The sequence below is a fragment of the Scyliorhinus torazame genome, chromosome 21 (assembly GCF_047496885.1).
Source record: "Scyliorhinus torazame isolate Kashiwa2021f chromosome 21, sScyTor2.1, whole genome shotgun sequence".
NCBI classification, from domain to species: Eukaryota; Metazoa; Chordata; class Chondrichthyes; order Carcharhiniformes; family Scyliorhinidae; genus Scyliorhinus; species Scyliorhinus torazame.
This window is the reverse complement of record NC_092727.1, coordinates 84,089,647-84,104,268: the sequence shown is the minus strand read 5'-3', so window position 1 is coordinate 84,104,268 and position 14,622 is coordinate 84,089,647. Positions and strand designations below refer to the sequence as shown.

Here is a 14,622-nt window from a genome sequence, read left to right as displayed (position 1 = left end):
ATGAATGCCTCTCAATTTTTCTACTGTCACTGATGAGGTCAAGGACTTCCGTTCATGTATGTCCAACCACTTGGAATGAGCATCTATGATGGGCAAAAACAAAGACCCCATAAGTGGGCCCACAATATCGACATGTCGTTGTGCCAACAGTCGACCTGGCCACTCCTAAGGGTTCGTTAGGGCCGCAGATGACACGTTTTGCTGCATTTAACATTGATCACATTGTTTGACCAGTTTCTCTATGTCGATATCCACATTTAATTACATGCAAGCATCTTCATCCTTGTCATCCCAGGTTGGGCACAGTGTAGCTCCTGTAATAATAGCTTCCTCGCGGGAGTTTGAATCATAGAATCTACAGTGCAGAAGGAGGCCATTCAAGTCTGCACCGGCTCTTTGAAAGAGCACCCTACTCAAGCCCACACCTCCACCCTATCCCCATAACCCAGTAGCCCCACCCAGCACTAAGGGCAATTTTGGACACAAAGGTGTGCGTGCAGACTAGTGGGTTTAGTCAAGGTGCTCTTTAAGAGGGGTGGTGCAGACTTGATTGGCTGAAAGGCCTCCTTCTGCACTAGGGATTCTATGAATTCTAAGATTCTAGGAACAGGGTAGAGGGGCTGGTGCCTGTTTCTTTATGGTGGCTTTGAATATTTGAACGGTTCTCTCAGCCAGTCCATTTGATGAAGGGTGCTCCTTGAGTAGTGTAAGGGTACCAACATTGTAGAAAGATTGGGAATAAATCTGCTGTAATAGTTCACCATTCCTCAAAAGGATTTCAATTCTGACGCATTTTGGGGGGCCAGTGCTTCCTTAATTGCTTTTATCTTCTCCTCCATGGGGTGCAGCCCTTTGACGTCAACCCTAAATCCAAAGTACATCACTTTATGAGCTTGGAACCTATGTTTTTCTCTTTTCAGCCTTCTTAAATCTTCTCAGATTTTCTAGGTGCTCCTCCTTGGACGCTCCCGTAATCAGTGCATCATCTAGACAGACAAACATCTTGGGTAAATCCTGCAATAAACTTTCCATCATGCATTGTAAAATTGTGTGCCGATGCGATTTCAAATGGTAGCCGGCTATACTGGTATGGGCTTTTGTTGGTATTTATAGTAACAGATTTCCTGGATGTTTCATCTAACTCTAATTGTTGGTACACATGGCTCATTTTAAGTTTAGTGTAAGTTGAGCCTCCTGCTATGTGGCGTATAAATCTTCAATTCTTGGTATTGGGTATCGGTCCAATTTGGCTGCCTGATTCATCGGTAGTCTGTAGGCCCTGCATATCCTGATGGTTCCATCTGGCTTCACCACCGGCATGGTTAGAAACGCGCACAGTGAAAACTGTACAGGTTTGATAATACCTCATTCTTCTAGTCGCTCGTGTTCAAACTCAACCTCCTTGTGCAAGGCATAGAGAACGGGTTAGGCTTTGAAAAACTTGGATGTGACCTTAGGATCCACATAAATCTTAATTTTTAGGCTTTGTATCTTGCTTAACTCTCCTTGGAAAACTTCTTGATTTTTTTTTTTGAAATGTCAGGAATACCTCCATCTTTAACTTGGAAGATTTTTAACCAATTTAATCTAATTTGGAGACACCAATCCCGGTCCATCATACTTGGTCCTTGCCCCCCCCCCCCCCCCCCCAACTACTATTAGAGAAAGCCAACAGTTTCCTCAGGATATGTGGCCCACCAAGCCATTGTGAAGTCAGAACTTCAGGGGCTGGACCCCACCTTGCAAATAACAATATGTTTGTTCACCTAAAACTGTAGCGGAGGCCCCCCCTGTCCACCTCCATTCTAAATGGCTGACCATTTCACATCAGCGCAATCGTAATTGGATGTGTCTCATTGCACTGTTAGGTTTGAATGGTTCTTGTTTTCTAAAAAGGGCTTTTTGACACTCAGACTGCTGGACAAGTTTGCTTCCAAAGGATAGGCTTTCACATTAAGTCTTCTCTCCCTATTTTGATAGCAGTAGGAAGGCACTTTGATTGATCCTCGTCACCAATGTAGTGTCCTGATGAACAGGCAATCACCAAGTTTATTGGTGAATAAGGATTTACTAAACTAGTAACTATATGCAGAGAGTGAGATAAAAGGCTATCATGGTCCAAAACTGCAAATCCTAACTAACTGGGAAACCGGTGCTTAGCCCCAGGGTTTGCACGCTCCGGCCTGTTTGGCCAATGAGATCGCATGTCACTCCAAGAACTGGCCCCCTTAGAGGGGCACGCTACCACAATTGGGTAATGATGGTATTTGAAATAAAGAGCACATTCTTCCTTATTTTCTTGCCTCTCAACCAAATGTATTTCCAATTAAAACCAAAATATTCATAAAGAAAATCTTTAGCCTACTTGTTTTTACATACATCTATTCAATCGATCAGTTCTCTCCCTTTAGATTTCAGTTTGTTTTTTATTCTGATTTGAAAGTCAGATAATCCTTCGGTCCTGATTCAGGCTTATTGAGAATCCTCGCCCATCTAACCTTTCTGATGGCGATTAACACCCACCCTGTGCACCTAGGAAAATTGAGCGAGCTTGCATATAGCTCTTATACATTAACTCCAATCCAACTTGTTTAACATGTAATCATCCATATTACTTCCTTGAATCCCAAGAACTAATTGTAACATTCTTACTGTGTAATCTGAAATACTGAATCAATACTTTCAGATGTGTACAGCTAAATCACTTGTTACAAACACTAAATCTCTGGGGAGCCCTGAAAGGTAATCTTGAACCTAGCTTGACAAGTGCTTCTTGAGTGTGATGGAGCTGCACTCATCCAGGCAAGTGGAGAGTATTCCATCACACACCTGATGTGTGCCTTGTAAATAGTGGACAGACTTTGGGGAGACAGGAGGCGAGTTGCTCAATGCACAATTCCCAGCCTTTGACCTGCTGTTGAAAGTCGTACTGTTGACAAAGAACATCAAGTTATGTATTTGAAACAAAGCTAGTTTATTTTACACTACTTCAAATGGTTTGCACACTTTACTAAGTAATAGCTAATAACACAATAGTATAAAACCTATGTTACAGAAATCTCTAATCTTTTTAGTACAGCCAACAATCTATCTCAACTTCTCTCTATCCTTCTTTGCAACCTTCTCCCAGAATGCCTAGCGCACAGCCTTTTATAAGGCTACACTATGGTGCCATGTAGTGTTGAGATGCATGAACATTATCTTGTTAACCCTTTACACTCTTTACATTATACATATCATTGCAGATAGTACACACAGCTGCTACTGTGCGTCGGTGGTGGAGGGAGTGAATGCTTGTGGAAAGAGTGCCAATCAAATGGGCTGCTTTCTCCTGGATGGTGTCGAGCTTCTTGAGTGTTGTTGGAGCTGCACTCATCCAGGCAAGTGGAGAGTATTCCATCACACTCCTGACTTGTGCCTTGTAAGTGGTAGGCAGGCTTTGGGGAATCAGGATTCCTAGTGTGGCCTGCTCTGGTAGCCACTGTATTTATATGGCTAATCCAGTTCAGTTTGTGGTCAATGGTAACACCCAGGATGTTGATTGTGGGGGATTCAGTGATGGTGATGCCATTGAATGTTAAGGGGCTATTCTTTGATTCTCTCTTATTGGAGATGGCACTTGTGTGGCGCGAATGTTACTTGCCACTTCTCAGCCCAAGCCTGGATATTGTCCACGTCTTGCTGCATTTGCATGTGGACTGCTTCAGTGTCTGAGGAGTCACAAATGTTGCTAAACATTGTGCAATCATCAGCTAACCTCCTCACATCTAACCTTACGTTGGAAGGAAGGTCATTAATGAAGCAGCTGGGGGCAGCACGGTGGCACAGTGGGATAGCACTGCTGTCTCATGGCGCCAAGGTCCCAGGTTCGATCCCGGCTCTGGGTTACTGTCCGTGTGGAGTTTGCACATTCTCCCCGTGTTTGCATGGGTTTCACCCCCACAACCCAAAGATGTGCAGGGTAGGTGGATTGGCCACGCTAAATTGCCCCTTAATTGGAAAAAATGAATTGGGTACTCTAAATTTATTTTTAAAAAATTAATGAAGCAGCTGAAGATTGCCGGGCCGAGGACACCACCCTGCAGTGATGTCCCAGGACTGAGATGACTGACCTCCAACCATCACAACCATCTTCCTTTGTGTTAAGTATGACTCTAACCAGTGGAGAGCTTTCCCCTGGTTCCTACTGACGCAAGTTTTGCTAGGGCTCTTTGATGCACACTGAAGTCTCCCACCCAGAGTACATTGTGTGTCCTTACCACCCTCAGTGCTTCCTCTAAGAGGAGTACTGATTCAACAGCTGAAGGTAGATGGTATGTGGTAATCAGCAGGAGGTTTCTTTTCCCATGTTTGCTCTGAAGCCATGAGACTTCATGAGATCTGGAGTTGATGTTGAGGCCTCCCAGCACAATTTCTTCCCAACTGTATACCTCTGAACCACTACTTCTGCTGGGATGGTGACAGTGGTGCCTGGACCATATCTGTAAGGTATGATTCTATAAGTATGACTATGTCAGGCTGTTGCATGACGAGTCTGTGAGACTTTGCAGGGTCGATGAGCCTGGGTTTGCTATTGTCATTCCCGGTGTCTAGGTCAATTCAGGCTTCTTTCCATTTTATTGATTTTGTAGCAGTTTATACAACTGGGTGGCTTACTAGGCCATTTCTAAGGCCATTTAAGAGTCAACCAGATTGCCGTGGATCGAGAGTCACATGTAGCCCAGACCAGGTGAGGACTGCAGATTTCCTTCCCTAAAGGTTAGTGAACCAGCTGGGCTTTTTACAACAATGGTTTTATGGCCATTGTTAGACTTTTAATTCCAGATATTATTGGATTCGGCGGGATTCGAACCCAGGATCCCAGAGTATTATCCTGGGTCTCAGGATCACCAGTCCAGTGGCAATACCACTACCCCACCACCTCCCCTGTTATTGCTGGGTTATTCATGAAGGCCCCACCTCTCAACCCTTCCCTCGCCTGAGGTGTGGTGATTCCTCAGGTTAAATCACCATCATTCCGCTCTCTCCTCAAAGGGTAAAGCAGCCTATGGTCATCTGGGACTATAGCTATTACCTTACCTTTATTTTGCAGTGTTTGTGCCGCAGATAGCACTGTTGATAACCCCTTCCATCATTTTGCTGATGATTGGGTGGTAATTGGTCAAATTGGATTTGATTTGGTTTGATTTTATTGTCACATACACCGAAGTACAGTGAAAAGTATTTTTCTACGACCAAGAGATCGTACACCGTAGACAAAAAGAATAATCAACAGAGTACATTGACAAAAATGGTACGTCGACAAACAATGATTGGTTACAGTGCGGAACAAGGGGCCAAACAAATCAAATACACGAGCAAGAGCAGCATAGGGCGTCGTGAATAGTGTTCTTACAGTAACAGATCAGTGTGAGGGGAGTCGTTGAGGAGTCTTGCAGCTGTGGGGAAGAAGCTGTTCCTATGTCTGGATTTGCGGGTCTTCAGACTTCTGTACCTTCTGCCTGATGGAAGGGTCTGGAAGAAGGCAATGCCTGGGTGGGAGGGGTCTCTGATAATGCTGTTTCTTCCTGATACAGCGGGAGGTATATACAGAATCAATGTCAGGGTGGCAAGCTTGTGTGATGCGTTGGGCTGTGTTCACCACACTCTGCAGTTTCTTGCGATCTTAGACCGAGCAGTTGCCATACCAAGCTGTGATGCAGTCGGATAGGATGCACTCGATGGCACATCTGTAGATGTTTGTGTGAGTCGATGCAGAGACGTTGTTGGGCTTTCTTGATTGGTGCATCAACGTGAGTGGACCAGGGCAGACTGTTGGTGATGGTGACCCCCAGGAACTTAAAGCTATCGACCATCTCCACTTCGGAGCCATTGATGCAGACGGGAGTGTGAATCGTGCTTTGTTCCTGAAGTCAATGATCAGTTACTTGGTCTTTCCAACATTTAAAGAGAGGTTGTTTTCGGTGCACCATGCAACCAAGTGATTTATCTCCCTTCTGTAGACTGATTTGTCATTGGAGATACGGCCCACGACAGTCGTGTCATCCGCAAACTTATAGATTGAGTTGGAGTTAAATCTTGCCACACAGTCATGTGTGTATAGAGAGTACAATAGAGGACTGAGCACACATCCTTGCGGGGCCCTGATGTTGAGGACTATTGTGGAGGAGGTGCTGTTGCCTACCCTGACAGATTGCGGCCTGTTGGTGAGGAAATCAAGTATCCAGCTGCACAGGGAGGGGTCAAGTCCAAGATTGCAGAGAGTGGTTATTAGTCTTGTCGGGATAATGGTGTTGAAGGCGGAGCTGTAGATTTGTCCTGTGTTTTGTGGACAGGACATACCCGGGCAATTTTCCACATTGCCGGGTAGATGCTGGTGTTCCAGCCATACTGGAACAGTTTGGCTAAGGCTGTAGCTACCTCTGGAGCACAAGTCTTCCGTACTACTGTCGGGATGTTGTCAGAGCCCATGTCCTTTGCACTATCCAGTGCCTTCAGCCCTTTTTTGTGGAGTGAATCAAATTGGCTGAAGACTGCCATTTGTGAAGCTGGGAACCTCAGAAGGAAGCCGAGAGGGATTAACCACTCAGCACGTCTCGCTGAAGATTGTTGCAAATGCTTCAGCCCTGTATTTTGCAATAACTAACCACACGGTAAACAGTAAAACCTTACTAGATTGCAGGAATTAAACAACTCCCGTCGTTGTTAACAGCATCAACAGCTGATTGAAGACACCAGAAGTCTCCATCAGCTTTCCCGCTGTTCACAATTATGGGAGGCAGCTGAAAAGTGGAGACTAGACAGGTTCAATCAGCTGTTAGTGCGCTGTTAGCAACTGCAGGGGTTATTTCATTCCTACAATCGGGTTTACTTCATTAGCACAATGGCTTCCTTTATGTGCAACAGAATCTGTATTCATTTTTATTTCTATTTGTGAATAACCATCAAAGTGAAACATAGCGTTGCTGTTTCATCTTCATTTGCTCAAATGCAAAGGTTTATTTAGCACCCAGAATACCATGCTGCATTTTGGAACATTTGTTATTCAGCATAGTAGGTCTGTGCATGTGTGTGAGTGTAGTGTGTGTCTGTGTGTTATAATTTTTAAAAATCTATATATATATATATATATATATATATATATACACACACACTGATGTACATTCGAAACTCCTGGTAATCACTCACCCTTGCTAAAATATGTGCTCCTAAAATGCAGGTTCATTTAAGGTGACAAATTCACTGATCCAGCCTGCTAATTATAATGGGAATGCTTCACTATCAAAAAATAATGAAGCAGATGGTGCTCTGCGTCACCACTACACAGACTGCTGGGATGCATTAATAATGCACTCTAATACAGCATGGATTAATTGTCCGTTGTTGTAGTTAGAATGGCCTGCATAAGTCAGCAAGCAGCACAGGTTAATTCCTCAAGGTACAAATTTGGCTTCATTTTCGAGTGTTTTGACTGTCTTTGAGAACGTTGAGGTGATTTGTGGGTTTGTTCTGCCTTTATTTTCTCTCCTTATGTCCTGAAGACTTTTTCAGTGGCTGCAGTTGCACACCTTCCAATACCTTGCCAAAGTTTGCCATGTGTAAGCTGAGTATGTTGGCAGCTTATTTGACAGCTTGAGTCTGCTTTTGCTCTTGTCCAACACACTCTTATTGCCTAATTCATGCCTCCCAGCATGACAGTGAGTGTAGGAGAGTGTTAGGCTGTCGATTTTTTTATTTCTTATTTAGCAGTGGTTTCCAAACACACACCTGCACCATCTTAAGACTACTACCTCTGTCACATTGTCCAATTCTGCCTCATTTCTATCCATGCCTTTGTCACTTCTAGACAATTCCAATGCAATCCGAGCCAATTTCCCATATTCTGGCCTCCACAAATCTGAGGTCACCCAAAGCTCCGCTGTCGATGTTTTTAACTGCACTAAGTTCCATCACCCCTGTATTCACTCTCACTCATTGCAACACTCAATTTTTTTAAATTCCCATCCTTTTTTTCACATCTCTCCATGGCCTGATCTTTCCCTCTCCCTTCAGTCTCCTTCAGTCCACAACCTACTGAATTTTCAACACTGCTATACTATCAAAATAGCTTTTTATCCAAGTCATAAATGGCATCCTATGTTGCTGTGCCAAGGGTAAACTTTCCCTTCTTTAACATGGATGACCACACTATATCCTCTTTCATAAGACATAGGAGCAGAATTAGGCCACTCGGACTATCGTGAACAAAGACTCCCAAGTCTCTTTGTGCTTCTGATTTCCTCAGCATTTCCCCATTTAGAAAATAACCGATGCCTAAATTCCTCCTTCCACAGTGCATAACCTCACACTTTTCCACGTTGTATTTGATTTGCCACTTCATTGCCCACTCTCCTCGCTTGTCCAAATCCTTCTGCAGACTCCTTGCTTCCTCAATACTACCTGTCCCTCTACAGATCTTTGTATCAGCTGCAAACTTAGCAACAGTGCCTTCAGTTCCTTCTTCCAGATCATTAATGCTGCTCAACTAGATGGCCAACAGACAGCTTGGAGAGATCTGCATTAGGTTGATGAGTATTTGTGATTTGCCTGGAGGCACTGATATAATTACTTTCTGTTCTATGAACAGCCATGAGGGTTAAGGTTGTAAGACATTTCAATGTATTTTCCTCTGTCATTCAATTGCGAGGAATGACATCTCTCACCTGCTTCCATTCTTATCTATTTAACCACGCCAGAGAAACACTTATGGAGGCTTCTCTTCCTACTCTCACACCATTACCTTTGGTATTCGCCAAGGATCTAGCCTTGGTCCTCTCCTAGTTCTCATGTAAATGCTGCCTCTCCAGGGCATCAGAAAGTACGGTGTTAGCTTTCACATGTGCACTGATAACACCCAGCTCTACTTCATGGTGCGACATGCTCATTGTGACAGACAATATGGATATTGTATGGTAAATGAAGGGTTAACAATTTTATGTAAACCCACCAGATGGTGATCAAGAGCAGTGACGTAGAGCAGCACGCTGGTGCAGTGGTTAGCACTGCTGCCTCACAGTGGCGAGGTCCCAGGTTCGATCCCGGCTCTGGGTCACTGCCTGTGTGGAGTTTGCACATTCTCCCTGTGTTTGCATGGGTTTCAACTCCACAACCCAAAGATGTGCAGGGTTGGTGGATTGGCCATGCTAAATTGCCTCTTAATTGGAAAAAATTAGGTACTTTAAATTTTGAAAAAAGAGCAGTCGCGTAGATCATGATGTGGAGATGCTGGCATTGGACTGGGGTGAGCACAGTAAGAAGTCTTACAACACCAGGTTAAAGTCCAACAGGTTTGTTTCAAATGCTAGCTTTCAGAGCACTGCTCCTTCCTCAGGTGAATGAAGAGGTATGTTCCAGAAACACATATATAGACAAATTCAAAGATGCCAAACAATGCTAGGAATGCGAGCATTTGCAGGTAATTAAGTCTTCACAGATCCAGAGATAGGGGTAACCCCAGGTTAAAGAGGTGTGAATTGTCTCAAGGCAGGACAGTTGGTAGGATTTCGCAAGCCCAGGCCAGATGGTGGGGGGATGAATGTAATGCGACATGAATCCAAGATCCCGGTTGAGGTCCTTAAGGTCCCTTCCAGTCGGGGAACACTTCAGCAGTCAAGGGCATTCAGCCTCTGATCTCCGGGTAAGCGTTCTCCAAGGCAGCCTTCAGGACGCGCGACAACGCAAAATCGCTGAGCAGAAGTTTATAGCCAAGTTCCGCACACATGAGTACGGCCTCAAGCGGGACCTTGGAGTAGTTAACAAGGGTTTACTGATGAAACACAAAGACAGATAACAGTAAGAAGTCTTACAACACCAGGTTAAAGTCCAACAGGTTTGTTTCAAACGCTAGCTTTCGGAGCGCTGCTCCTTCCTTGGGTGAATGAAGAGGTATTGTCCAGAAACATATATATAGACAAATTCAAAGATGCAAGACAATGCGAGCATTTGCAGGTCATTAAGTCTTTACAGATCCAGAGTTAGGGGTACCCCCAGGTTAAAGAGGTGTGAATTGTCTCAATTGGTAGGATAGTTGGTAGTATTTCGCAAGCCCAGGCCAGATGGTGGGGGATGAATGTAATGCAACATGAATCCCAGGTCCCGGTTGAGGCCTCACTCGTGTGTGCGGAACTTGGCTATAAGTTTCTGCTCGGCGATTCTGCGTTGTCGAGTGTCCTGAAGGCCGCCTTGGAGAACGCTTACCCGGAGATCAGAGGCTGAATGCCCTTGGCTGCTGAAGTGTTCCCCGACTGGAAGGGAACATTCCTGCCTGGTGATTGTCACGCGATGTCCGTTCATTCGTTGTCGCAGTGTCTGCATGGTCTCGCCAATGTACCATGCATTGGGACATCCTATTCCTGCAGCGTTAAGGTAGACAACGTTGGCCGAATCGCACGAGTATGTACCGCGTACCTGGTGGGTGGTGTTCTCACGCGTAATGGTGGTATCCATGTCGATGACCTGGCACGTCTTGCAGAGATTGCCATGATGTGGAGATGCCGGCGTTGGACTGGGGTGAGCACAGTAAGAAGTCTTACAACACCAGGTTAAAGTCCAACAGGTTTGTTTTGATGTCACTAGCTTTCAGAGTGCTGCTCCTTCCTCAGGTGAATGAAGAGGTATGTTCCAGAAACATATATGTAGACAGATTCAAAGATGCCAGACAATGCTTGGAATGCGAGCATTAGCAGGTGATTAAATCTTTACAGATCCAGAGATGGGGTAACCCCAGGTTAAAGAGGTCTGAATTGTGTCAAGCCAGGACAGTTGGTAGGATTTTGCAGGCCAGATGGTGGGGGATGAATGTAATGCGACATGAATCCCTGGACCCGGTTGAGGCCGCACTCATGTGTGCGGAACTTGGCTATAAGTTTCTGCTCGGCGATTCTGCGTTGTCACGCATCCTGAAGGCCGCCTTGGAGAACGCTTACCCGGAGATCAGAGGCTGAATGTCCTTGACTGCTGAAGTGTTCCCCGCCTGGAAGGGAACATTGCTGACTGGTGATTGTCACGCGATGTCCATTCATTCGTTGTCGCAGCGTCTGCATGGTCTTGCCAATGTACCACGCTTCGGGACATCCTTTCCTGCAGCGTATGAGGTAGCCAATGTTGGCCTGGTCGCACGAGTATGTACCGCGTACCTGATGGGTGGTGTTCTCACCTGTAATGGTGGTATCCATGTCGATGATCTGGCACGTCTTGCAGAGATTGCCATGGCAGGGTTGTGTGGTGTCGTGGTCACTGTTCTGAAGACTGGGTAGTTTGCTGCAAACAATGGTTTGTTTGAGGTTGCTCGGTTGTTTGAAGGCAAGTAGTGGGGGTGTGGGGATGACCTTGGCAAGATGTTCATCTTCATCGATGACGTGTTGAAGGCTGTGAAGAAGATGTCGTAGTTTCTCCGCTCCGGGAAAGTACTGGACGACGAAGGATATTCTGTCGGTTGTGTCTCATGTTTGTCTTCTGAGGAGGTCGGTGCGGTTTTTTGCTGTGGCGCGTTGGAACTGTCGATCGATGAGACGAGCACCATATCCCGTTCGTACGAGGGAATCTTTCAATGTCTGTAGATGTCTGTTACGCTCCTCTTCGTCTGAGCAGATCCTGTGTATACGGAGAGCTTGTCCATAGGGGATGGCTTCTTTAATGTGTTTAGGGTGGAAACTGGAGAAGTGGAGCATCGTGAGGTTATCCGTGGGTTTGCGGTAAAGCGAAGTGCTGAGGTGACCGTCCTTGATGGAGACGAGTGTGTCCAAGAATGCAACTGATTTTGGAGAGTAGTCCATGGTGAGTCTGATGGTTGGATGGAACTTATTGATGCCATCGTGTCGTCGTTTCAGTGATTCTTCACCGTGGGATTGCCATGGCAGCGTTGTGTGGTGTCGTGGTTGCTGTTCTGAAGGTTGGGTAGTTTGCTGCAAATAGCTTGCCAATGTTGTCTACCTCATACGCAGCAGGAAAGGATGTCCCGAAGTGTGGTACATTGGTGAGACCATGCAGACGCTGCGACAACGAATGAACGGACATTGCGCGACAATCACCAGGCAGGAATATTCCCTTCCAGTCGGGGAACTCTTCAGCAGTCAAGGACATTCAACCTCTGATCTCCGGGTAAGCGTTCTCCAAGGCGGCCTTCAGGACGCGCGACAACGCAGAATCGCCGAGCAGAAACTTATAGCCGAGTTCCACACACGTGAGTGCGGCCTCAACCGGGACCTGGGATTCATGTCGCATTACATTCATCCCCCACCATCTGGCCTGGGCTTACAAAATCTTACCAACTGTCCTGGCTTGAGACAATTCACATCTCTTTAACCTGGGGTTACCCCTATCTCTGGATCTGTAAAGACTTAATTACCTGCAAATGCTTGCATTCTAAGCATTGTCTTGCATCTTTGAATTTGTCTATATATGTTTCTGGAACATGCCTCTTCATTCACCTGAGGAAGGAGCAGTGCTCCGAAAGCTAGTGTTTGAAACAAACCTGTTGGACTTTCATCTGGTGTTGTCAGACTTCTTACTGTGCTCACCCCAGTCCAACGCCGACATCTCCACATCAAAGACAGATAGGTAACAGATACAAAACTCAATGTAACAGGTCTAATCACTTCGGCTCCGGGTTCCACACTGTCCAGGATCCTGCTCCCGGGGTCCTGCTCCCAGGGCCCCCTGCAAACTCCCTGTTGGCCAGGCTTCAAGTGCTCCTGCACAATTGGCCCTGAGCTGGTCACGTGATCCATCGAGCCCCCCCCCCCCTCCCCCTTAAATGAGCCTCGCTGCCACAGAATTGAAGTTAATTCGTTTCTGAGCTGTTTTCACATCCTTGTAAGAGACAGTCCTAAGTGTTCCCTTTCTTACCTCATTTTCAGATATAAGATGATCTCCGAGTTCACGTGGCCAAACCATGACATGCGATCTGACCAAGAAGCCGTGAAGAAGTTGGTGGAGTGCTGCGGGTTTCAGCACGATGTGGCTTACGGGAAGACCAAACTCTTCATTAGGACTCCAAGAACGTTGTTCAATTTGGAGGATCGGCGAACGCAGATGATTGAAAGGATCGTGCTCTTCCTACAGAAGGTAAGGAGTAAGAGATGTTAAGACTGTGGAACAGCTCTGCCACTATCAAAATTAGGAATGGTAAAAATTACATTTGATGTCTTGAAACTCAAATCTAAATATTGTTATTGAAAATTACTTTACAGAGTAACTATCCCTTCAAGATCCATGACAAAGCAGCTGTAGCCTTAAATCTTTTTAAAATAAACGACGTAACAAGATACAGCATTTCAGAAAATCTTCACATTTTGTTGAGAAGTGAAATAGAATACACTTGTAAAGTACAGAGTGAGTTCTACAATCACTGTCTCATTTAAAAACGAAAGGATAAAGTGCTAAGAATTAAATCTGACATGATACAGCCAATTTGTACATTTGATACAGCCAGTTTGTACATTTAAGCTGGCAGTACAGAGGGAATAGGAAGGCAAGTGAACACTGTGATTGTCAAGCATATGAAATGAACATATGAGATAGTTGAGCCTGTTGTAAACACTATTATCATGGATCTCCTTATCAAATGTTTTTCTCTGATTCAAGTGTAGGAGATTCAAATTTGATGGTATGAATCTCTCAGATGATGTTTCTGGTTATTGCAGGCTTATCTTCTCCAAATAGCATCCTCTATTATTCAAGGATTGCCAAACCATGACTTCTGTCATGATTTTATTACGGGCAGAGCGAGGAGTCAGGTCCCAAGTCGAGCTCAGCCGGAACCAAAATTGATTGTTACCATTATTCCAAATCAGACATGCTTAGCCGCAACCCTTTTATCCCCTACAGGCTTATAATCACAGGAGTTTGGCGCTTTAATTGACCACCCTGCTCTTTGTAATTTGCACTGTTTTACATGGCAGAATGCAGATTATCTTTCTTGTAATTGTTCACCTGTAATATCAGCCTCCGTTGTGTTTCTGGACTTCCATCGTTACACACGCTGATGTTACACGTGCAATGCTCATCGTAACCTCCAACTCACTCTGAGGCACTACTGACCATTGTCCTCGAACAGTGAGAAGAATATATAAGTAAGTTTGTTGTAACTGTTGCACAAAATAAGAAAGAGATAGGGGCTGATGTTCTGGGAGGTCTATTCTTTAAACTTTTACATGCAGTCTATCAAATTGCAGCTCACTTTAAAGCTGTGAAACCGAGCGATTACAGCATGAGGATGATCTTCACAGCAAAGCTCGGGTCGAAACGAACGATGGGCCCGGTCTAATTCTGGGGGGAATGGAAGTACGTACTCACCCTCCATTTTGTGGAACAAGCCCGAGAAATACTGAGTAGAGGTGTGATCTATGACCCCTCACCGTAGCCCCACAACATGAACATTCCTTCTGGATCTGTTCTCTAGAAGTTAATGTCCTGTTATCCTTGATCACAGTGGCAAGGTCGGACTCCAAGGATGTGATCCTATTACTATGATCAGACAAATACAGTCTCCATGTCCTTGATTGTGGCTCCTTGAGCTTTGACGGTCTGGCTGGTGATCTCCGGAACCGAACAACTAGGGGCCAAAGCCTCTTAGATCTTTTA

At 45.2% G+C, this 14,622-nt stretch overlaps 1 protein-coding gene across 2 annotated transcripts in view; it reads left to right on the top strand.

The window, feature by feature from the left end:
- Window positions 1-14,622, top strand: part of LOC140398380 (unconventional myosin-Id-like) — a 913,794-nt gene that overhangs the window by 328,420 nt on the left and 570,752 nt on the right. For both annotated transcript variants that reach the window (XM_072487000.1, XM_072487001.1), the window contains exon 16: window positions 12,897-13,104. In XM_072487000.1, coding sequence (XP_072343101.1) covers window positions 12,897-13,104 — 208 coding nt within the window. The remainder of the gene's footprint in view (window positions 1-12,896; window positions 13,105-14,622) is intronic.